Consider the following 27,071-nt stretch of genomic DNA (forward strand, 5'->3'; position numbering starts at 1 on the left):
TCACGTCGTGCAGGTTTTGTTACTTAGTAAACAAGGGTAAATAATCTACTTGAAAAGGAAAAAAAAGGACATTGACATCATTATGTATATTTGGGGCACACAAAGCTACTCTTTATTGCTGTAGTGTCAGACTAATCTTTGAAGTCTTGCGCACTATTAGCAAAAATTGTCTGGTGGTGAGATCCAAGAACACCTTGGAAACCAAGTAAGCCCTTTGTTATTGTGTTTTGCTGATTCAACTTTAATACTTCGGTGTTCCTCATTTCAAAACGGTGGCTCCATGAATGAAACGACAATCCTGCACTTAGGTCCTGACTAAACCACAACACAACTGACGTAATGTACAGAGACCCAGACGTCATGGATGGACAGTCACTACCAATCAAATGACAATGAAGTTCATCAACAGGTCAAGCCTACATAAAAGAAAAAAAAAAAAAAACAGGGTGCTAAACACTACAGCAGACTAAACTAAGATATTTGGAGTGTCATAGAGTTGCTCCATTTGCACATGAATACAGTGACCAAGACTAAGCTAAATGAAATAAAGAGCAAACGAGTGCATTTTTTTTTCAAAGAGGAGGAATAATAAATCAGAGGTGTCCTACTGCAGTCCAGTAACCATGCTAAAGAAAATTCATGTATAAATAATTGATTCAGTTGCAAATCCAATCAACCTAGTTTTGTCAAAATCAAAGCTGAATATCACCGTCTTGTGTTTTCCTCATCTGACATGTCATCCGAGGACCAAAATAAAGCAGAGGCTCCTGGGTTCTTGAAGAAGCATTTAAATCCCATGGCCTGTTCATCATCCTTTGTGTCTGGCTGTATTCAACATCCATGAGTTCATGTAGTCATTCAGTCTAAAATCCTTAGGATGTTTTTTTTTTTTTTGTTTGCTTGGTTCTTTTTACCCGAGCATACAAAAAAAGTCTCCTCCACCTAATCAAAATTATAAAAATGGAAGCCACTTGCAGGGAATAAAGTCACAGAGAAATGTTCTTGGGCTGTGGGGAGGAGAACGGTGACCACAACAATGCGCGTCACCTATTCCTTGATCCAGAGCATATCAATAAAAAAATATCTGAGTAAAAACCTCACTGCTTTCTTCCAGCATTGACATCTTCAGTAGCTGTTACACTGAACTTCTTTGTTAAGAGACTCATCGTCATGCAGAGGACTGTTCTTTGTCCTTGTGTCCATATTTTTTTCATCTCCTAATGCAAAAGGTAGGAGATTACATATTTCTACATTTGCCCTTTAATTAAATATATAAACAATAATTTAAATAAACCTGAATAAATAAATATATAAATAAATCTGAATAATAAATAGATAGATGTCTGACTTCCTCTCATTAATTTTAGTCACTCTCTAAAACAAATGCTTTGCTTCAGATTGAATGAGGAACATTGTTCTCTCTCCTCAATGTAAAACACAAGTACAAACAAACAAAATGAACAAAAAAACTAAACGAACAAAAAACCTGTAAAAATATATGTATATGGAGTTAAAATCCTAGAATCTTCATTGCAATGTAACTGCGTCAAATCATTGAACACAACATGCCCTCTTTTAGAGAATCAATCTCTTTTACTGTATTTTTTTTAACTATATCTCCTTATCTTTTCAGTTCCTCTATATATAATAGTAGGTTTTTCCTTTTTTTTTTTAACTAACTTTTGAGAAAACTCCCAGCATTCCGGCATACGGAAAGCTTTGCCTGTACTGTATGTCGTCTCCTGACCTGATTGTTCAGGTAGCTGTTTGAACAGTCCCCTTTGGTCTAGTCATGCTCTAAGGGGCCAAACTGCACTCAGGTCTCTCTATCCAGTTTCTCTACAGTCCTGTTGGACGTTTACAACAAGCAAATACAAAATGGTAACAGGTTACAAATGAAAACAGGGAGATAGAGAGAGAAATACTTTGAGATGGAATGCCACATGTCAAACTGATCCCTGAAAAAAACAGAGATCGAGTGGTGGGCTTTAGAAATAACTAACACTAGGTAAAGTTTCATCTATTTCTCCTGGAGCCCACAATTGTTATTTGGCTTGTACTTTCCCCATCTTTTCCTTGTGCTGCCTCCAATTGACTCTCTCTTCTTGCTTCTCTACTTTTTTTCCAGGGGCTGGTGATTTTACCCTGTGGCTCTTTTATGAACACATTTTCTTGGGTTGTGAGTGTCCCGTGGTCTAAGCTGCCCGTGCTGTTGCATTTTTTCACAGACGGGGGCGCTAGAGAGCTCGGCAGAAACAGCGACGTCAGCGACAGGCTGCTCGGTGTCTCTAAGAGCTGCTGGCTGTCACACGTCTGGTTAGAACCGTACCGTACCATCCCTACATCCTTATCGGATCCTTGCCGAGTTCTTCCTGCACTGATGTCCGTTTCACAGCTGCTCTTGCTGCGCTGGTGTCCCTTAGTAGTTTGGAGGTTCTGGGTGGCCGGAGGACTGGGTCTCAGGGTCTCCGTGGAGAGGGTGGCGCGATCGTTGACGAGTGTGTCCAGCAGCGGCTGGGTGGTGGATACGATGAAACTGAGCCCTTCTTCCATGGTGGTTGGTAGGCTGCTCTCTGAGCTCCCCGTAGCCAGAGAGGAGTCACTGTGAGATGGATACTGGGGGCAGAGAGGTCGAGTTTTTAGCAATGAACTGACAATCAGTATGTTTACATGGACAACAATATTCCAATATTAAAATGATTAAGAATCTACCATGTAAACAGAGATTTTTGATTACCTTAATCTGGCTAAAGTCATACTCGAAGTTAACACAAATCGAATTAAGACATGTGGAGTATTCCTGTTTTTGTCGCATTATTGAAGTGCAGCCCTGTTGAAAAAACAACATATGCTGGTTAGGTATGTTTTGAAGCATGGCTGCTGGTTTAAGCTGGTTCTTAGCTGGTCATGTGCTCGTTCTAAACTGGTCCTAAGCAACTAGCTCCATGCTCAGGACCAGTTTAAACCAGCTCAAACCAGCAACCATGCTTCAAAACATACCTAACCAGCATATGCTGGATTTTTCAACAGGGAATATAGACAAGTACACACCTTAATCACACTATTACCATCATGTAGGACTTTTTGTCGTATTTTGTGACAGGATACACACACTGCAGTGGTCAACCGTTTGACGGCAAACAAAAAATTTAATTAAAACAACTCTCTCCCACCAGTCTTAAATTTGTACTCTCATCCAATACCTTGTTTGTCACGGGGGCATGAATGAAATGTTGTCGAATGAAAGGGCAGAGGAGGACTGTTGCTGGATAATTTGTATCCGCCGTCGTCTGTTTGCAAGTAGCACGACAAAATTCAGCTTTCGTAAAATTAAAAATGAAACACCCAAAACTGTATTTGGTACCATAACGAAGACGAACTGTATGTTTGTCAAATTCTGGAGGGAATGTCGGATGGCCTCACGCGGGGACGTAAAATGTGTGATTAATCGATCTATGTACTATAACATGTAAAAAAGGAACATGAAAGGAATATTCAAAAAGCAACTCATGTAAACACCTTAATCGTAATATTGTCTTTTTCAGAATAAGGTAAACGTATTGAGACACGCAATGCACAAGTTGTACATGTGTGTAAGATCAAACCTGTGTGGTGAGCAGCCTGGTGTTTGCTCCAGGAGAGCGTAGAGACGCCCATGAGGCTGGGGAAGTTAGCCGAAGCCCTCTTGGTTTGTGTCCCCGCCAGCCACTCGGGGGTGCGGGGAGGGCCGCAGCAGCTGGGTAGAAGAATTCAGCAGGGAGACGGATGGCAGTGGTAGAGTGGCTCGAAGCTCCAGAAACCCCTGGGTGCTCCTGATTACTGCTGCTACAGGGAACTCCACCTGCACACAAATTCAGTTACTGAATTTGAATTGAATTTAAACTGAGGTAGCAAACAGGACACAGATTTGAGTTTGAATGTAAGGAAGTAGAATAACACACTAACAATGTTGGTAACAAAAGTATTAATATAAATTTTATAAATTAATATTTAGTACATATATTTAAAATTTAATAGAATTTAAAATCTGGCTTAATTTATGCTGATGTCACTGTTGCCACTGTTAATCAGCTGTCACATGGTTCAGAGTTCATATTTTCACCGAATTTAATTTGTTGATGTTTGTGAGATGTGTCTGTAAAATGTTTGCCTCTAGTTTTAAGAGGCAAATAATGCCTTTCAAAAATGAAAATTCTGTCATTACTTACTCACCCTCATGTCATTCAAACCCATAAGACATTTGTTCATCTGCGGAACACAAATTAAGGTATTTCTGATGAAATCCGAGAGCTCTCTGAACCTGCATAGACAACAATGCAACTGACGTGTTCAAGGCCCAAGGTTAGTAAGGACAACATTAAAATAGTCCATGTGATATCAGTGGTTCTTCTCAACTTTAGTTTTATGAAGCTTTTTTTTATTTGTGTTCCGAGGATGAATGAAGGGTTTGAAATGACATGAGGGTGAGTAATTAATGAAAGAATTTTAATTTTTGGGTGAACTATCCCTTTAATTGATCAAATTTAATGTAATAGGTTGCCTTTTTTAAATTAGGCCAACTGTTTTTCTAGTGTTCAATTCAAATTCAAAATCTTATTTGGAAAGGGAGACAATTTTTCTAATGTGCACAATTTCTAACTAATGTGCACAATGCTTTTCTTGCTTATTCCTGTAGTACTGTGGATGTGCCGCATTACCTATGCTGTGACGAGCAGGTGTGTTGTGATGTGGACTTTGAGAACCGCCTCCATTCACTTCCGCCCCGTCCTCTGTCCCAGAACTGTGAACCCGAGAGGGTCGCCGTAACCTGCTGTTACCTCTCCCTCCAGGTTCTTCAGTGTTCAGGCATTCATCACAACCCCTTTCCTGAGCAGAAATATTAGCATGAACTTTCAGGATCCTGGGGAGACTTCCAAGTCTCTTAAACGCTAAAATCTTATTTTCTCGGTAAACTAAACACTTTTAGGCTCCCTGCATTCAGGACTTCCCTCTATAACAGTAAAAGAGATGAAGGAACGATTAAGCTCTGCTTGATAATCTGAGCCATCTGCCTCACATACTGTCCTTTATGGGGTTTCTCTAACAAATAGCTAGAGATGTTTAAGTCTGCTGAAGAATTACACTGGTTGAGCAGCGAAGCTACATGCCCCATGAGACTGCAGGATTTAGGCTAGCAGCTTATAGTTATTTGATTTCTTCAGTCTAATTAGTGTGAGTCTGTGGTCGTTCTCACTGATTATATATAATTAAAGGATCATTGTTTTGGATATAAGGGATTACAGCAGTTTATACATCAGATAGAGGTAAATCATTTCCAGGGGGGCAGAGATTTCATCTGTTACTGATCATAATCCACTATTAAGGGCATGAAAAAAAATTACATAAAAACTATCAATTTAAAATGCTGTCTCTTAAAAACACCCAGATAATTCAACATTTATAATGTTACGAAAGATTTCTGTTTCATATAAATTGCATCCTTTGAACTTCTAAGAATCCTAAAAGTATTCAATTCAAGTTTATTTGTATAGCGCTTCTCACAATGCAAATCGTTGCAAAGCAGCTTCACAGAAAACTGAAGTTTCTACATTATATTTAGTAATAGCTTATCAGTGGTGTATGGAATGATATTCCGGACATTATTCAAACGGAATTGCAAATTGTATTTGCAATTGCGTTTTCAATTTGTCGACGCATAAAATGTGACATAATCCAAACGCAAATGCAAATCGCGCATTACCGTTTGCATTTTTGTTTAAGCGAACGCACAGTGACTGCCAAATTTAAAATGGAAATTCAAAGTCCGTTTGCATCTGTGTTTCCCATATCTTACGAGTATTGACCCAGTCATATTTAAATAGCAATTTCAATTACCACGTCTGCTTTTTCACTTTCTCAGCGTCGCGTATGTAGCCAGCCAAAACTCAAATGGAATCGCAATTCCCTTTGTATTTCCATTTCCGATGCCTTACACGGAAACCTGTCAATCAGTGTCAAGGCTGGGATTATGCTATGGGGCGTGTTCGTGTTGGGACGTGACGTCACTCACAGTCAACAGCATTTGGCGGACCATGCGTTCAATGGGTTTACGTAAAATGTGTTGATCAGAAGATCGAGCAGTTTTTTATATCTCGTAATGGAGAAGTCAATCTCTCAGGTTGTTTTATATTAAAGGTTCAGGTTTTATTTGTAAAATGCTTAAATACCAGAATGGGTTGAATTTCTAGTTAATTACAGAATAAAAAACAAAAAAATTTAATTAGGTTTTAACTAATGTATTGACATAAATAAATATATTTTGTATTTTTTAAGCTTCAAGGGTGCGCGAGTCTGTGTTGTTCGTATCATCGCAGGGGAAGGAGCACTCGATGGAGACACGTCTGATGTTGATTGTTCCAGAGCTGCAGCCGCCTCTCGCAGCAGCTGAGAGATTGACTTCTCCATTACGAGATTAAATGAAAATTGTACATAAAAAAACTGCCCGATCTTCTGATCAACACATTTTACGTAAACCCATTGAACGCATGGTCCGCCAAATGCGGTCGACTGTGAGTGACGTCACGTCCCAACACGAACACGCCCCATAGCATAATCCCACCCTTGACACTGATTGACAGGTTTCCGTGTAAGGCATCGGAAATGGAAATACAAAGGGAATTGCGATTCCATTTGAGTTTTGGCTGGCTACATACGCGACGCTGAGAAAGTGAAAAAGCAGACGTGGTAATTGAAATTGCTATTTAAATATGACTGGGTCAATACTCGTAAGATATGGGAAACACAGATGCAAACGGACTTTGCATTTCCATTTTAAATTCGGCAGTCACTGTGCGTTCGCTTAAACGAAAATGCAAACGGTAATGCGCGATTTGCATTTGCGTTTGGATTATGTCACATTTTATGCGTCTACAAATTGAAAATGCAATTGCAAATACAATTTGCAATTCCGTTTGAATAATGTCCGGAATATCATTCCATAGTGGTGACTATCTCAAGTTGATGTCCAGCAAGCAGGTAGTTAATGTCATGTAATCAACCAGACGGTGAACACTATTAACAGCAATGATTATATGTTGCGATCAAACTTATAGCAAAATTTGGTAGCTTTTGGTAGTTTTGTATGTTGTCTGAGGGTTGGCATCATCTCTGCTCAGGTGTTCAATCATCTCAGGTCTCAAGTATCATGTTTCCACAAAAATATTAAGCTGCAGTGTTTTCAACGCTTATAATAATAAGAATTCAGCTTTGCCATCACAGTAATACATTACATTTAAAAATATATTAAAATAGAAAACAGTTATTTTAAATTGTAAAACTATTTCACAAAAGTACTGTATGTTGCATAAAATAAATATAGCTTTGCTGAGTGAATTCTTTCAAAAACATTAAAAAAATCTTTCTGACTCCAGATGATTAGAGTCTAATATTTTAATATTAGCTATTATTGAAAGTAATTATCCACAATCATCAATAATAAATACAGATATTAGCAAGAATACTGATGAGTGCATACCTTTTAACAGATTTTCAAACATTTCAAAGTGTAGATACTAAGATAACTGTGTGGGGGTGAAGCATTCAAAATGACAAAATCATTTTTCAGAGAGAAAACTCACCTTGCCCTCTTTGGCAGCCATCTGGTACATGCTCTGCTCGTCCAGGCTGAGGTCATCAGGCAGCGCTGGTGAGGATGACTTATCTGAGAGCTGCTCCGACCTCAGAGACGCCTGTTCCAGTTCAGCCATGTGGATCTGCTGTGGGCAAGGGTTGTTAATCATGAAAATCCTTTCCGACTATTTGAATTTCTCCAGACTTTTACTGTATGCCAGTCTAACAGCTTTGTTTAAATTTGCAGAGTGCTGAGCTGAGTTTGAGTGATAAAACTGTCAACAGAGACTTTGGAATGTTATGGACAGCATGGTTTATGTCTGACAACGTGATGATAACTTTCCAAAGAAGAAATCTGGGTAATTCAAGAAGAGAGACGTTTAGAGTCAAACAGAGTGAGTGGGAGAGAAGAGCTTGCAAATCATAGATGTATGGAGAGCAGGCACAGGGGTGTGGAAACAGACTGATGGACTGACATTGTTGGCAGAATGGCGGGATGACAGGTGTGGAGGTTACGACTTGAATTACTTCTTTCCTGAACTACCCCTGTCCTGTCCGTCACTGTGATGGGACACAAGCATTGAGAGATTTTGTGTGTGTACATTAAATAATGTGCTATAGTACAATAACATCAGTCAATTGATCTAACAATCTATCTATCTATCTATCTGATTTGAAAAAAAAAAACAGTAACCTTATCAAATTTTATTCATTATTTATTAATTAACGTAATTAATGTTAATTTGTCATTTATTCCTGTGATGCAAAGATTTTCAGCAGCCATTACTTTAGTCTTCAGTGTCACATGATCCTTCAGAAATCATTCTAATATGCTGATTTGGTGATCAATAATTGTTTTACCCTCAGGATTCTTTGATTTCCAAAATATTTAAAACAGCATTTATTTGAAATAATCGTAATCATAAAATTATCTAAAAATATCATTGATACTTAAGGCCTTTAAATGTTCAAACTTCAATGCTTTTTAAACTGCTTTCAAGACAGCATTTTATTATTATTATTATTTTTTTTACATTTCAATTAATTTTAATTTTACATCTTTAAATTCAAATGGCATCATGTTTGCTAATTTAAAACTGAATTTAAAGGCATTCTCTATTAAATTGTGAAGATTTGCATGTAGGTTCGTTTTTAAGATTAGACTTAAACTCAAGAGTGCATTAGCAAACACAGACACAGCTCCAGTGTACCTCTTGCGGATGAGTCCTGTAGTCCTTGCAGACGGGTGGGGAGGAGTAATGATGGAAGACGGAGCCAGAGAGGTTGTCAATCATCAGCATCTCCCCCTCAAACGAATCTTTGATAAGCAGAGATACACTGTCCAGCCACAAGTTCTCCTGGGATACAAACAAAAGACCAGAGTTAATAACACACAGTTATTAACAATAACTCACTAAAGTAAGTGCAGGGCCATCGACTGGGATTTGGGAACACTTTTCCAAAATCTATGATGAGGGAGCACACTAAGTCTGAGTAGTTGGGAACTGTAATTCTATAACATTTGGATGAATTGAAGTATATCTTATAGGGATGCAACATTATAATTCAATATTAACAACAACAATGTAAATAAAATGTAATCCTTATTTTTATATAAATAAATCCTGTAATTTTGGCCAATATAAGCATTCTGGTGTAATATACTGTGCATCCATGATAGCACACTTTAAAATGGTCCTTGCACTAGAAAACAGAACATCCTACCCACCTGTGCACACACACACACACACACACACACACACACACATTAATGAGAGGCTAGGGTCAGAGAAAGGGTCTTCTTCACTGTCACAGGACTGGTCTTAATGACGGCGTTTGAGAGGAGCCTTACAGCAGCAGAGCTTCAAAGACCAGCTGTGCAGAGGGCTAAACCTGCACACGCACACGCACATGCACATGCACACACACACACACACACACACACTGTATCTGCTCAGCAAAATCCTTTGTGGAAGAAATTCAAAGTGATAAAAGTTCAAAAACACGTCTGAGGCACCTCAAAAGTTTTTTTAAATTTGCCTCAACTTGAGGGCTCTGAACACGTAAACAAAAACCTTTCGCCCGCATCAATCAACGTCTATTTTAGCTTCCCTCATAAATGCCACAACACTCAATGTTAATATCAAGATGAAGTAAATGTGGTGCAAGTACGATTCCAGAACAAAATACGTTTCTATGAGAAGGAATAAAGATCTGACCATTCAATATTCAGTTACCCAACAGAGCAATTTAGGAAGCAGTCGAGTGAAGAATCAGTCTAACACAATCAAAATGTAGCGTCGTCTAATAACAGTCATTTATTTCTCCAGGTAATTGTGCTCTTTGCGTCACTGCCAAACGCTTTTGATTTCCTACACCAATAAACAATTAAGTTGAAATGACTAATTTGAGTTAAATGAAAATTGATCAGGCTGGCCTGCCTGCTAATACGAAGTGCACTTGGTTATTAGCAAGCAACCTCTCATGTACAATAAACAGGACTAACAAAAGAGCTCTTGCAAACACCAGCAAACCTCAGCAATTCTAATGAGAGTTTGACGGCAGGACTTCATTGACTTAATGCCTGACACCAACTCACAAGCTGCTATTACCCCCTGAAGATTAGCACCTAGCAGTGGCCAGTGTTACAGGATCACATACACCTCTGTAGTCCAGAGGTTTAAGTAACCAATTTATGGTTCCAGCCATGACCCACAGAGATAATGGCCCGCTTGGGTCTGGTTGCGGCCAATGCACAGGGCGATGCGGTCACGGCCTGTAGTGCGAGAACAATCATTTTCAATATGGCTCTGAGCACGAGTGCCACATTTATGGGTGTTAGAGTCTCACCTGCGCCGGCGTGGGTCATAATTCGTATCGGCCGGATGGAACGGGGAAATGCAGTATAATTGGCAGGGATGTAGCTTTAATGACATTTCAACATATGGGAGTATCAGTGACTCAGCATATGGCTACCTCAGCACTCCTCAAATCGCAGGTCTCCATAAAACGAAGCGCGAGAGCGTGTACACCTCAAAACCATCTAATTTAATGAGCTTTCTGGCGGCTTCCCGGTGGCAAATCACTCAACACATGGTGCGGACAGGTGTGAATTCAAGGAAAAGCAGCATCTGCCGGTTTTGCACTTTTCTGAAGGTTATGTTTTACAGGTAGATGAATCAACCGGAGACTGTCGTGAAATCGATACAAGGCACAGTCTGACTCTAGTCTGCTTGACGCTTTCTCCTCTGCTGACTCTAACTGTGGTTTTGCACAATGCTGATCATGAGGAAAATGATGTGTTACTGGGGCCCTAATCAGTACATGCTGTTTCCTCCCAGACTGACACATTAACGTAGACTGAGTCCCATTCACTAGCTGTGCGTAGAAACTGTGTAGCACATTCTATCCATCTTCTGTTTTTGAAAGAGGTCTCTTATGCTCACTAAGGCTGTATTTATCTAATACTTAAAAACATACAGTAATATTGTGAAATATTATAACAATTCAAGATACCTGCTTTCTCCCTGAATGCACTTTAAAATGTAATTTATTCCTGTGATGTTTTTTTACAGGAAAAACAGCATTGAAATGAATAACAGCATTTCTTTCAACTATTTTTTTTTGCGACAATGCAAGCCTTTTTTATTTATCTATCGCCTAAACCCCTTCAACCTTAAAGGCTTTTAAAACTTTTTTAAGTCGAGTCAACATTCGAAGTGATTAAGAAACTTTTGCTTTTCTTCAGTTTGCGTTTCTTTGAAGTCAATTAATTTTAATTCTGTCTTTACATTCAAATTATCCTGTTTCCTCAAAAATAATAAGGCATAATGACACGAAAATGATTGCTTCCATTGTCCTCATTTGTAAGTCTTTGGATAAAAGCGTCTGCTAAATGACTAAATATAAATGTAAATGAAAACAAAACCCTATACAGACAAGCACAAGCTCTGTTACCCATTTTTCAAGGATACTATAAAAATCAAATATGCATACTCAACAGCATCATCTGACTCAGAAAAATCACCTCACTTTTCTTGGCCATGGCATACCGTGTGACCAAAAAAGCTGAAGTGCTTTAAGGACGAGAAGAGCTGTTCAGCAGAAATGCTGCAGTCAGTGTGTCAGTGCGCAAGGCACAATTCAGAAGAGATGCCTGGAGTGGGAGGTTACTTCCCACTGCATTTAAAATATATGTTATGTTATAAATACACACTGAACTGTGCTTGAACTCCGGACGTAAACCTCTCTTTCACAATCTGCTGATCATTTTTTGCAAGCCTTACCGGTGTAACAAACTGCCAAATCAGTTGCCAGAGCAGCTTATCTTTGGATAAATACTGTAAGAACTGTAAGGAACAGTGCAAAATAAATACAAATATATACATAAATTATTATAAAGTGTAATAAGAGCTATATTAAATAAAATATGATTACAAGAAGTTCAAGTTTAGTGAACATATTATGGCTTTTGTAGGCAGGTTCATGGATATATGCGTGTATGTATATATCCATCCTAACACCCAATATAAAAACAGCAGAATTCATTTGTGAAATCTCCTGCTGACCATCTGTGAATACAAAACTTAAGCAAAAATTAGGCTCATTAATGATACATTTGCATTCCTCGTGTCTCTAAACTTCTTCCGTTCAGCTCTCTCTCTGAGGAGATGAAATGCTTTCAGTCTGCTGACATGGCTTCTGCTTGAAGTCAAACTAGTTTTTCCAATTCCTGTTCTGCTGACTGTCATGCATACCTATTTCCTGTCTCTGTGTCTTTGTCTCCTCCTCTCCATCTCTCAGCCCCAAACCTGCAGGTGGTGATAAGGACTGAGCTCACTGCTTGGAAAGCCGCTGCTGTCTAGTCTGTGGTGTTTGTGTGCTCCTTTGTGCCTTTGTGTTTGTCACTATCGAGCCGAGACCCAGAACAGGTATGGGACATCTGTCTTTTTGGATCTTCAAATAAACTAATACCAGCACTGGGGCTAGTTTCAGCACATGCCCACACTGCGACAGCTGAAGACATGAGACATTAGGGTATCGAAAAGTCTTTTGAGAGTTTTGGAGACTTATTTGACTCCATTCACTAGACTAAACTTCTAAGGAGAATATGTGGAAGAATTTGCTTGAAAGATTACCAAAAGCTTCAAAGCTATCAAAGCTAACAGCTATCTGGACTGATATGGTACACCCATATGGTGTCCAATACCGTTATTCATCAAGCATCAAGCACCCAAACCCTCCTTTCTCTGAGAATATGTTGGACATGACAGCTAGTTTTATCTATCCTCTCTTGCTATTCAATTCATTTTTATACTTTTTTAAATTAACTATATGCCAAAAACATATATATTTAGCCATTTTCCACATTTTAAATGTAATATAATATCTGCTCGTTACAAAAAAAGTTACATTTCTTAAAACTGTCTAGAAATAAAATGTCAGTAAAATAAATAAATGAATAAAGTAAAATGGTGGTAAGACAAGTAAACAATTTAATTCCATTTTCTACGTTTTTATCGATTTTAGCTCCATTTACCAGCTCATCCTTTTAAACTGCAAACCAAATTTATTTACTTTTTTATAAATTAAATTAAAATAAAATTTTACTTTAATAATAATATTTAGCTAGCTAGTCTCTATATGAAAAATAAATATTTTTATATATTTCTATACAAAGTGATATGTCTGTCTGTATATTTCTTAATTTAATTTAATTTAATTTATTCTATTACATTAAAATTACTAACATGGCAAACCTCATAAAATTATTAGAAAATAAAACAGTTCATATGTGACCCTGGCCCACAAAACCAGTTATAAGTAGCATGGGCATATTTGTAGCAAAAGCCAACAGTAAATTATCGATTATTCTTTTATGTCAAAAATCATTAGGATATTAAGTAAAGATCATGTTCAATGAAATTTTCTACAGGAAATATGTCAAAACTTAATTTTTGATTAGTAATATGCATTGCTATGAATTTCATTTGGACAACTTTAAAGGCAATTTTCTCAATATTTAGATTGTTTTGCACCCTCAGATTCCAGATTTTTAAATAGTTGTATCACAGCAAAATATTGTACAATCCTAACAAATCAAGTCATGGTACATCAATGGAAAGCTGATTTTTTCAGCTTTCAGATGATGTATAAACCTTAATTTAAAAAAATTGACCCTTTTGACTGGTTTTCTGGTCCAGGGTCACATATATTAAGGTTTTCTGAAGGTTAAGCATTTTCCTTTCACTGACCATTTGTTAATAAAAATGATCCCGCACACTATCAGTCCATGCTAAATATAGAAATGTATTACAAAAAACAGCGACGTTTCAGTCCACTGACCTTCATCAAGCTTATGTATACTATTACAGACAAGACATTTAAAAACAGTCACCACCAATGAATGTAATCGACACCACATGTGGACCAATCACCAGTTCATACATCATGACTAACAAGGACTCAAATATCCAATAAAAAGTCATTTTCAATATTACCAATAAACCATTTTCCCTTTTTCTTATAAACAAATCTCATTATGTTTGTAAAGTCACATTGTCAGACAATAAATATCTAAAAGTTGCAATATCATCTCTTCATAATCAAGCAGACACTCAAATACAATATAATATAATAAAAACACCCTACAACATTACATTAAATAATGCTTCATCATTTAACCCAAAGGGTGATAAGATTTGCAAAGTCACAATCCAAAACAATTCACGTCTTAATAAAAGAGTTTCAATATCACCGCCACATGGTGGAACCGACACCTTTTCGATCCCCAAAAAACTTAGGGAGGACACATCATGATTCATCATGGCGACTAATGGAGATCTTATGTTCACTGATCCTCTGTTTTAATTGTCGAGATGTGTTTCCCACATAACACAAACCACATGGACATCGAATAAGATACACAACTTGGGTTGAAGCACATGTAACCCATTAACCCATTTTGTGGGATACCCTCTGTTCAAAAATGTATTTTTCATAATCTACGACTTTTCAATAAAATCAGAATCTGAATGGCAAATCCTTCTTAATCTGTAGAACTGACTCTTGAGTAAACCCCTTTTCAAAGAGGATGGATGGGAACTCGTAGATAATAAAAGCATGCTACGATCAGTTTCTTTGGTATAGAAAGTGGTTATCAGCTTTCCTTCGTGCTTAAGCACCCACATATCCAAAAAATGAACTTTTAGGGGGCTCACTTCAAGGGAAAATTCCAATTCCTCTACAAAAGTATTTAAAACAGTCACAAACTCATGAGCCTCCTCCAAGTCTCCCAAAATAATGCAAAAAATATCATCGATATATCTATACCATTTCATTATGCGAGAATAAAATGGATTGCATCACAATTATAAACATAGCGGTGCTCAAAATAACCCATGAATAAGTTTGCATAATTCGGGGCAAAAATCGAACCCATCGCCAAATTATGCCATTCACTTGAAGGAAAAAGTCCTTGTCAAAATAATTGTATTTTAGAACATAAGAGGCCATCTCGACTAAAAAGTCAGAAGGTGGAACAGAAGTCTCATCATGTTCCGCAAGACGGTACACATTCAGTCCATTTTCATGAGCAATGTTAGTATACAAACTAGATATATCCAAAGTTAATAACAACACCGTTATTTAATGTAATGTTGTAGGGTGTTTTTATTATATTGTATTTGAGGGTCTGCTTGATTATGAAGAGATGATATTGCAACTTTGTTTAGATATTTATTGTCTGACAATGTGACTTTACAAACATAATGAGATTTGTTTATAAGAAAAAGGGAACATGGTTTATTGGTAATATTGAAAATGACTTTTTATTGGATATTTGAGTCCTTGTTAGTCATGATGTATGAACTGGTGATTGGTCCACATGTGGTGTCGATTACATTCATTGGTGGTGACTGTTTTTAATGTCTTGTCTGTAATAGTATACATGAGCTTGATGAAGGTCAGTGGACTGAAACGTCGCTGTTTTTTGTAATAAATTTCTATATTTAGCATGGACTGATAGTGTGCGGGATCATTTTTATTGAATGGATTCCACATCGTTGTTGGATTGTTTTTCCTACACACCTATCTATTTCTCAGGTGTGCTGAGTTTGTGTTGACTGACCATTTGTTAAAAAAAAGAAGAAAAGAAAAACAATTTGTATAAAATAAAAATAATGCAACAACAGCCTGAACTCTTTTCTTCAGAGTGTGAAATGTTGCTATGTTATGACATGTAAAGGCAGTATACACCTGAATGCATGAGCATGCACAAACGCTGACAATTAGGTACATAAACAAACCCAGGTTCACTACTGAAACCGTGCGCTTAACACTGCAATGAATTCAACCCTTCAATTAACATTCCGTTCCTTTCTCTCTCTGTCCTCCTCCTCTCTTTTCCTCTTCTCTCGGCAGTTACATAATCTGCTGCAGAAGCTAAAAATGGACAGGTAAAGACAATTATAGCTCCACAATAGCTGCCTGACAGTGAGTCATCACAGCGTGCATGCGTGTGTGTGTGTGTGTCTGTGCGAGTGCACCACAACATTTGTCAGTATTCTGTTTTTAGCAATTCAGTCATGCATGTGTGGAACTTTTCTTTCCTGGTGGATCCGGTTCAGCAGTTAATCATTTGATCCTTTACTTAATTACAAAAGGTGATAAATTGTAGTTTAGCGTGTTTACATGTCTAAGAGAGCATTGCAGACTGACACAATGTGTTGCCATGGCGACAGGACCCAAGCTGGGGCCAGTCCCGAGGATCTATAATGAAAACGTCTCATTCTGTGGATTCTCCTTCCCCCTTATTATGCCTCTTTTGCCCTTTTTAGCAGACCCAAATCGTACTCTAACTTCATGAGCAAAGGGCACTTACATTTTTCCATGCATGAAGAAAATGATATGTACAAAACACTACAGACACTACACACACACACACACACACACACACACACACACACGAGTACAACATTTTCAGAAATCATCCATCCATATAGGGTTGTGAATGTGTTCGTTATATTCAGTTTGTGCATGTCAAAGAGAATTTTCTACATGGCAGGTGAAATTAATATTTTTTAAAGCAAGTTTATCAAAATGTTAGTCTCTTGTGCTCACCAAGGCTGTGTTTACTTGGTCCGTATACAGTAAAATACATTCAAAATAGTAAAACTGTGAAATCAAATTAGGTTACAAATTAGGTCTTATTAGGGGTGGGTGATATGGCAAAAATATCATATCACGATTTTTTTTTTTAAATATCACAATTTTATCACGATTCTTTGTCATGTTGGTTTTACTATTTTGTCTGAGGAGTGCAGCCAAAATAATTTCCATATTATAAAGACAAAGCCTTTCAAAGTTACAAAATATGAAAAGGAATGGTGGATATTTAGGCCAAAGTGGGCGAAGATAAAAATATTTGTCATTATTTTATCTTTGTTTTTAAAAATAAGAACAAGGACACACATTACAAATACACATAATATACAAGTAAAACAAACAGTGCTTTATTTTCAGGTACAATAGGCCTAGCAGGAGCATTCAAGAAATTGAATGAACAAATATAAAAATAAAACACTATATAGATTGATTCCTATTAAAGCAACTGTTTTATTTTTTTTCAGTCAAGACTAAGAGTAGCGAGTTATTTTTTCTCTTTGTGTTTTGTTGTTTTAACATTAATGAATACAAATTCTGTCATCTGTCTGTCGATTCTGTCGTAGTGTTTTATATTTATACAATCATTTACTCACTCAAAATTAGTTTCTTTCTTCTGCTGAATATAAAGGCTATTTTGAAGAACATGGAATACCAAATAGTTGCTGGTCCACAGTGACTTCCATAGTATTTTTTTTTTCCCACTATCAAAGTCAATGTGGACCAGCAACTGTTTGGTTACCCACGTTCTTCAAAATATCTTCTTTTGTGTTCAGCACAATTAATACAGGTTTGGGACAACATGTGAGTGAGTAAATAATGACAGAAATTAAATTTTAGGGTGAACTATCCCTTTAATGACAGTCGACAGCATGTTTAGTGTCCTGTCCCTTTAAGACCTGCACGCATCTAACAGGCACGCATCCATTTTTCTCTCAACTGTTTACTTTCATTTTAGACATACCCAACTGAGTCTATATGTAAACCTTGTGTGTTTTGACTGTATTAGTGCAAAAGATAACTTAGTTGAGTAATCAGGCGCTATTAGACATGCTTTTTAGTGTGCGCGCGCTTCAGGTGTACGGGCTCAGAAAAAGCACACTTCAGACCAGCGTGTGAATGAAACGTTTAACCGGCAAGGCTTTAAAACAAATAATATACTTTTGTGATTGCGAATAAGTGCAGTGTCCCGTGAGAGTTACTCTACTCTTGATACGGCGGCGCCATAACTGCAGCTGATATAATGTGCACTGTAGCCCGATATTACGATATTTCTTCAAAAGCAGATCTTGGAGACATTTTTTGCATTAAAAGCACCCCTATTAAATGTATATAAATAAAAAGTAGACCCCATTCATATTTTGGGATTGAATTTACAGCATAAATATAACCAAATTGTGATAATGGATATACCATTAATGTGACTCCTTGCTACAGCCATTCACACATGAATACATGCAACCAAATCACATATTCACCAATTCATTCCTCCATTAACAATCAGTCAATCTATCTATCTATCTATCTATCTATCCCATTATCACTCCAATCATCAATCACATCTACAGTATCCATCATTAATGTGGCCATCCATTCAGTCAAACCTTTTCTCAATCACTAAATTCCTCCATCTACAATCTATCCATGCATATCTACAATGTATCCATCATCCATTAGTCATCCATTTATCAACACAGTGACAATCTATCCTTTCTTACTTTAAACCAAATCATAAATTCATTAATCCAATGCTCAATAACCCAATCTCTTAACTACCATCTAACCGAATCATAATATTCATGAATGCATTTCTCCACCAATAATCTGTTTATCAGTCCATCCATCCATCCATCCATCCATCCATCCATCCATCCATCCATCCATCCATCCATCCCCTGCCATCACTGTGTGTGTCATACCTGGGCTGGTGAGTAGAGTTTCCTGGCGCTGTTGGGCTCGTGGACCCCTAGGAGTGTGTTTGGGGAGTGAGGTGGAACAGTAGAGCTGGGTCCACCCCCCTGATGCCCAGCACTGCTCCTCTCCACTACAGACCCCCCTCCGATGCAGCAGAGCGTTCCCTGGGCCAGCTCCAGTTCAATCTCCGCATCCATCTCTGCCTCCTCCTGGGCTTCTTTGTTGGAGTCGTCCAGGTGTTTCATCAGCACTGCCACGACCACATTGATGAGAACAAACTGGGCCGTGAGCACAAAGCTCACAAAGTACATCGGAGAGATGAATTGTAGGCTGGGATTACAGGTGTATTCGCCTGGCGGGCATTCTCGAAGAGTGTCCTACATGAGTGAAGAAAGAGTTACGATAAAGATATTTGAACTTCTACCATAGTTAGTTATGTTCAATTCATTTGACTGGACACATCAGGTATATAGAATTACAATACTTGATCACACTTCATTTAGATCTGTTTTCATTGATGGAGTATAATAGGTGGACTGCAGTGATCAGCATTTCTGTAATCAGATTTTTTGTGTTATTTTCAAGTAAAAATAGCTAAACATCCTTAAAATGCTATTTTACGATGATTTTAACAGAAACAATTTATTACATTATATACTGGAAAGCAAGAAAAAATACTGATTAAATCATTTTTGCATCATGTCTGATAGGTCAATAATATATATATATATATTTTTGGAAATGTTATTTAACAGCAATTTGGTTGTGTGCTGAAAACTTGGTATCCAATTATGAGACATTACACTTGATAAACTACACTGTAATAAGCTGGTTTCTTAACCGGCCTCTTTGTTGTTGTTTTTTTTTTTTCCCCAGAAGAAAAAAAACAACAACTTTAAAATAAGACACATTTACTTATAGTTATTTTTTCTTCTTTTTAAAATCATAAGCCTAACAAGTGGTTTTTAACTTAAAATGTTTATGCTCGAATGGAGTAAGAAAAACTTATTCAATTCAATTCACATATTCTCTTAAAACAAATATAATATACAATATAATACAATACAATAATCTATGTAAGCTTGGTTCCACCATGGGATAAAAAAGGTAATTTCTTGCAATTGCAAATTGATAAATCTTACAATTCTCATTTTTATATATATATAGATATAAAAAAATTGTGACAGTCGCAAGTCGCAATTACCTTTTTTATTTTTTAATACCATTTTAATTACATAATTACATTCTTACAGTGTCTCTCAAGTGTCAAACTCAAGAATTTACTTGTTTAAAAAACAGTTTTTTAACAGCAATGTGGTTGTGCACTGAAGGCTTGACACCCATTTCTGAAAATAATATGAATTACATCAATCAAACACTAGCCATTAAATGATAAAACCATTTTCCATGGCCTCGACTTCCTAGAGATCATCTGCAGTTTGATTAGCATGAACTATAGGAACAAATCCCAGAATGCCAATTTCATTCTGATTTATTTTGATATAACATAAACGCTCTCTTTTTTCCCCCTCCAAAGCTGCTGTGAGTGAGAAGCAGATGGGTGCAGGCTCTGGCAGTAATTCTTGGCCACTCATGCGTGCGGTTGGGGTTCAGGGAGGCGGTGGCTTCTCTGCAGGTATATAAGAACTCAGGTTGTAATTTACAGCTCTGATTATGGTGCTTTAGCTGCCAGGAAACTACTGCAAGCCTCCGTCAACCATAAAACTCATTGTGTGTGTGTGTGTGTGTGCCTAATGGGGAGAACATGTCACCCTCCATCAAACACACCTTCTGGTGTGAGCGGGGCGTTACGCATCGATATCGCACCAATGTGTTCTCATTTATTCAGCTGCGTTTTACTACTGCACTGAATATGCTGAGCTGGTAGTTTCTCTATCATATATACCTCTCATATAAACGGCAGGTTGGAGGGAGAGGAGATGAAACGCGGCAGGTTGTCTTTACACAGGCTGATAAGAACTTATTCCTCAAGGACAAGTGTATTAGAGATGAGAATGACACAAGAGGATGAGAGAAACAATGATGAAAGAGGCTATGATGAAATACCATATAAAGCAAAAGGAGGGATCAAGAAAAGTTCAGAAAAATGGTGAGAAAAGACTGTAACGTTGTAGATTTATAAGCCGCTACCTCAAAGGACTCCTCATGGCAACCTATCCTGGTCTCTTTACTGCGGTGAAACATCAGAAATCATAAGCATTTTGCTTGTGAATATTTCTCAAGTGTCTAGTTGTCAACTTCCTCTGTTGAATATGTGCTTAAATGGGTACCAATCACTTACGATGGGCACCTTACGATGGGCAAAAGCTGCAACCCGCAGCTTTTGCCAGGGCTGATTTTGTTCGCATCACTTTATGAAATAGCAGTGTTATATCTAATACAGAAAAAAGCAAGTTTTCACTTGTGCTATAATGACTGCAGATACAGTACATCATTGGAATATGTTATTTTTAATATTTTGCTGAGCAGTCGCTTCTGTTCTCTTCAGTGCCAGAAAGCGACAACAGCAATGTTCTCTTGTCTTTTTTTACGGTGGAATAATAAACTAAAATGCAAAGAAATGTATTCTGTTGCTGGTGCAGTATAAGTCTAATGCAATTATGGCTCTGTTTATTATGGTCTTGAACTCCTCATATTTGAATCTAAATCATATTTGGTTTGGAATTGCTGATCCATGCATTTATCCACTAATCTACAAAATCCCAGGAACAACAGTGGCAGATGTAGGGATGAAGATATCAAATTAAATATGTCAGCTCATTTGAGCTCTTGAAACGGCCAGCAAGAATGACTGTTCAGCTTATAAACATAAGAATAAGCATAAGCATATGATGGTCAAAAATTAATAATTAATATTCATTAGATAAGTATTCTCCATTTCTGTTCATCATTAAAAAGTTATGGCTTCAGTAAGATTTTGTTATTTATTTATTTAATGTAAATGTATACTTTTATTAAGCAACGACACATTAAAATGATTAAAAGTGACAGTAAAAACATTTATAATGTAACTTTTTAAAATTTCAAACAAAGGCTGTTTTTTTATTTACAATTCTTCAAAGAATTCTGAAAAATGTACCATGGTTTACACAAAAATATTAAGCAGCACAACTGTTTTCAACATTGATAAGAAATCAGTACAATCAGTATATCAGAATGATTTCTGAAGGATCATGTGACTCTGAAGACTGGAGTAATGATGTTGAAAAATCAGCTTTGCCATCATAGGAATAAATTACACTTTAAAATATATTAAAATAGAAAACAGTCATTTTAAATTGTAATAATATTTCAAATATTGCTGTTATTTCTGTCAAATTTAAAAACCTTCAGGTTACTAACTGTCCCCATGTCTTTTTATAACAAAGTCACGCTTGTAGTACTATGGATTTCTATTCTGTTTTACCTTCATTATGCCGTTCCAGTTGTCACCAGTGGAGACCTGGAAGAGGGTGAGGAACGCCATGCCGAAGTTCTCAAAGGTGGCGTGCCGACTCATGCCCTCACATGGGTAGTCCTCGTTGCACACTGCAGGGAACAGACAGAGCTTGTATTGTTGAATACTATGTTTTGTGAATGTTTGTTATCACCTAAAAGTTTTGTCTCAATGGTACCTATGCAGCCATGCCAAATTCAGCTTTGAATTCAGAAGAATTGAACAGATAGAAACCAGTGGGGTAGAGAGAGAAAAGGGCTTGGAATGAAAATAAGCATCAAAAGGAGTAAAAGATGAGTAGTATGCGTTTACCCAGCTCTCCAAACAATTCCACCCCCAGTGCAGCATAAATGAAGAACAGCAGCATGAAGAGGAGGCCAAGGTTCCCCACCTGAAAGACACCAATCAAGACTGAGACCAGCACACATGCACTCATCCTTGACACAAAATACAGGCAAGCATGCCGTGCTACATTTACACTGAATCTTTTAGCAGACGGTTTTATCCATACAAATAACAATTAAAAGCCAATAGCTGTACCACAATCTGGATTGAGTTAAAGCTAGTGGGAAAAATGTTTTGGACTAAATCTCTCAAATCTTAAATCTTTATATGGGGATGCCCTGTATTCAGTTCAAAATTCATTTTCTTTTCTTTTCTATAGTTTAAAGAAGATGGATCACAATTCCAAGTAAAACACCTTTACCCTCACATTAACCCCACAGTTCCTTAATAAAAAATATATTACCCCTCGTTTTATGTTTAAACCTTACAAAATTTTCTAACTAAAACTATATTTATGCTTCCAACAAGAAGAAAAAAAATCTCAATTTTATGCAGTTTTACTTCTGGCATACATATTTCATGTTATAACAATGTTTTTACATTTTTCTCTAAAAAAGAAAGGGGTAAAATGATTAAGAAAAAATATTTTTGCAGTGTTTCTAAGCTAAAACATTACCCTGAGCTTGAATACAGATGGAAGAAATGACTGGAACAGACGTAACAATAACAAAAAGCAATGTAATGTACATTTTAATGTCTCTGCCCCTGCAATTTGAGTCTCTCAGTAGACCCAGTCTGTACCTGTTCCCCTGCAGCTAAATGAAGCAGAACAAATTTATGATTTAACAAAAAGCTCATAAATGATGGATGGAACCAGAATAACCCTCTTAATGGAGCAAATGAACTGTGTCCTCATATGGCCAGAGCTAACGCTAGCACACTAGCCTGTCAACAACATGTTTTTGGGAGCTCAGGGTGTGTCTACTACAGCACAGGCATCTCAAAACAAAACAATGAGATGAGATAAAACCGAAGGTGACAAAGAATATGGCACAGGCGCTAACAGCTAGTCTAAAGTGCTGGTAATTAAGAAAACAGTGTGAGGGAGCTATAAACGTGCAAAATGGTGAATAAAACAATCAGCTTAGATAGCATTAATGTAATTTGTATAGTTACACAGATGCGGTTGGTTGTGTCATTTTATGCAGCGTGCCAGCGGGTATGATAAAACAACAGCTGAGCTTTATTACCATTTAATGCTAAGTAATGGCCTATCAAACCTACAAACCAATGCTACAAAATGACAAAGACATTCTGGTTTCAAGATGTTATGACTTAACAGAACCAGGCTGTGTATAAAAGCTGCAAAACTGCTTCATTCTTTTTGTTCCTAAAGTAAGCATCTCTGGCAAATCTAGAATGAGCCTATGATGGTCAAAAATGTAGTATTGGAAGTGTTTCACAAGCATATGATGCACAAAAAAATAGTTAGGCAGCTTACAGAGTACTATAGTACAGTGATGGTCTCCAGGTTTAATTTGCTGTTAAACTCCACATATGAATGTCTGCATGACATGTATAATTCTGTTTAGACAGTTTGCAAGAATTTCAGCGTCCGTGGTTTAAAAATGATCGTTGCAAGATGCTGACTAAGTAAACGAGTCTCTTTAGCCTCATTGAGAAAGTAGTGAGTGAGGACGCGGGCACAGCCTCCGTGTTGCCAGATCCAGCTATTATAAGCATTTTTGGACTTGTCTTTTCCACTTAATTTGACGCTTTAGAAAGTTAATAAAGTAGGAAGTTATAGTTTAGAGTAAGCGATATCTTATCTTATTTTATTTGCAAAGGTTTGAAATAATTTCGGTTTATTTTTCGTTTTTAATAGAAATATCTGACAACACTGCATCGCCAGCACTCAAACTGACAGTAATCAAAAAAGCCCATGGAGGACATGTTATTGCTGACAGGATACCACATTCGGTAAGGGAAATGCAAAAATATTATGATATTATCTGTCAGAAACATTATCAACGCTGTCACAAACAGTATTTAACACTAGTACACAGATCAAGTAGGTTACATAATGAAATGAAATACGCAAACACTAGCCATGAAGAAGTCTATGCTATAATGTCATTCAGTATAGTAGTTAAAATTTTCAGAAGCCATGTTATAAACATTCATAAGAGCACCAGACAAAGTTATCAGCTATATAGCAATGGTTATTAATAAAAACTCTAACAGTAATATATTGTTGCAGCATGAATAATAAACAACTGATAAAATTATCCATCCCTAACTATAGTACAGTATTAACAAATTTTGATGCAATAAATAGGGTATGATTTAAAAATGATCATCCCAAAACAGAGAAAACATCTTTCACAAATATCTACATGTCTGTCTCTTTTAAAGTGTTTATAGTGTATATAATGAGCTGTATTTGTATTTATTTGTTATTATAGTATATAATTTTTTAACACATATACCCCCCCCCCCCCCCACACACCTCACTAATTTTCAAAGTATCACACTGTTGATATATTGTGGTACTGAATGATTACTATTTTCATGTACCATAGGTCCTTCAAGGTGTTCCAAAGAATACACGGTACTATGTCTAAAAACTCTGTTATTGTCATTATCAATACATTATCAATACTATCCAGCAAGGAAACATTGAACTGATCAAAAATGACTTTTGTCAAATACGTTCAAAAATACTGTTCTTTTTAACTTTCTGTTCAAAGATTCCTGAAAAAAAAGGATCACAGATCAACTGTTTTCAATACTGATACTAATAAATGTTTCTTGAGCATCAAATCAGCATATTAGAATGATTTCTGAAAGATCACGTGACGCTGAAGACTAGAGTGATGATGCTGAAAATACAGCTTTGCATCAAAGGAATAAATTACATTAAAAATATATATTGAATTAGAAGAGTGTTATTTTAAATTATAATAATATTACACAATTTTTGAATTAAAAAATATACAGCCTCGTTGCTTCTTTAAAAAAAAAAAAATCTTACAGAGCCCAGACTTTTGAACAGTAGTGTACAGGTACATCTCTGGCTTAAGGTATGTCTACTGCAAAACATAATCTATTATTTATTTGTCATTTTTGCACACCATGTCAGCAGCAAGGCTATCTTCATGGCAAAAATAGAGTAAAATTGACAAAAAACTGTTGTATACGTTATTTGTAAATCGCTTTGGATTAAAGTGTCTGCTAAATGAATAGGCTATATGTAAACGTAATTAATAAAAACATTTAAGATTATCACAATACATTCAGGTGATCTTTTTTAAATAAACCAATTAAACATACGGTGCTGCTTGAAAGTTTGTGAACCCCTTGTGGAATCTGTGAAAATTGGAATAATTTTAACAAAATAAGAGCGATCATACAAAATGCATGTTATTTTTCATTTAGTACTGTCCTGAGTAAGATATTTTGGTAGCACTTTATTTTACAGTACGTGTACTTCCCTAGTACATATATGGTAAATATCTTGTACCTACAGGCAAATGAGTGGTACTTACCTGTGGTGTATATACATGGTAACAAATAAGAAACACGGCTGTACTTAACAGTCGCACATGCATGGTAATTAATTTGCACATACAGACAAGTGTGGGTAAGAACGGTCACTAACACTAACACCTAGTGCCCGTACATCTACACCTACACTGTGCACCTAGTGATCCTTTACTGTACTTACCAATGCATATACATGGTAAATATGTAGTACTTACAGACAAGTGGGTACAAACAGGCACTTCCCTTACTTCCTGTAAGTGACCATTCTTACCCACACTTGTCTGTCTGTACAAACTAATTACCATGCATGTGTGTATTTGTTACCATGTACATACACCACAGGTAAGTACTTTGTGTTACCACTCATTTGCCTGTACAAAATATTTACCATGTATGTACCAGGGAAGTACATGTACTGTAAAATAAAGTGCTACCGATATTTTACATAAAAGATGCTTACATGTAGTCCACAAGACAAAAAAAAAAACTTTTTGAATTTGAAGATCAAGGTAAATTGTACTTAATTTGTCTTCCGGGAAACATGCAAATATCTTCTGTTGCTTCCAAAGGGCAGTACTAAATGGAAAAAAATATATATATTTCTACAAAATGAGAAAAATTTGGACATCATCATCCTGTTCAAAAGTTTTCACCCCCCGGCTCTTAATGCATCGTGTTTCCTTCTGGAGCATCAGTGAATGTTTGAACCTTTTTTAATAGTTGTGTTTGAGTCCCTCAATTCTCCTCAGTGTGAAAAGATGGATCTCAAAATCATACAGTTACTGCTGGAAAGGGTTCAAATATGCAAAAGATGCTGGAAAACTGAAGATTCCGCAGGACGTGGAGGATTTTTTCTGAAGAACAGTGCTCAGTTTAACTGTTCAGAACAAACAAGGGACTCATGAACAACCATCACAAAACAAAAAACAGTCATGAATTATCCAGGTAACCACACACAGTATTAAGAACCACTTAACCACAAAACTTTTGAATGGGGTTATTTTAATAATTTCAGCTATTTTTTGGATCTCAAAATCATACAGGCACTGCTGGAAAGGGTTCAAATATGCAAAAGATGCTGGAAAACCAAGGGTTCCCA

At 36.8% G+C, this 27,071-nt stretch overlaps 1 protein-coding gene across 1 annotated transcript in view; it reads right to left on the bottom strand.

The window, feature by feature from the left end:
* Positions 1-1,673: 1,673 nt before the first annotated feature.
* LOC306852105 (voltage-dependent T-type calcium channel subunit alpha-1I-like) overlaps positions 1,674-27,071 on the bottom strand; it is a gene marked incomplete at its 5' end in the record, with an annotated part of 134,928 nt that continues 109,530 nt past the window's right edge. The window contains 8 exons of the mRNA XM_079388748.1: positions 1,674-2,616; positions 3,606-3,841; positions 4,698-4,866; positions 7,617-7,754; positions 8,820-8,966; positions 18,690-19,061; positions 22,112-22,233; positions 22,454-22,532. Of these exons, the coding sequence (XP_079244874.1) occupies positions 2,017-2,616; positions 3,606-3,841; positions 4,698-4,866; positions 7,617-7,754; positions 8,820-8,966; positions 18,690-19,061; positions 22,112-22,233; positions 22,454-22,532 (1,863 nt within the window). The 3' untranslated portion in view covers positions 1,674-2,016. The remainder of the gene's footprint in view (positions 2,617-3,605; positions 3,842-4,697; positions 4,867-7,616; positions 7,755-8,819; positions 8,967-18,689; positions 19,062-22,111; positions 22,234-22,453; positions 22,533-27,071) is intronic.

This window comes from Barbus barbus, assembly GCF_936440315.1.
Source record: "Barbus barbus genome assembly, chromosome: 3".
Classification (NCBI taxonomy): domain Eukaryota; kingdom Metazoa; phylum Chordata; class Actinopteri; order Cypriniformes; family Cyprinidae; genus Barbus; species Barbus barbus.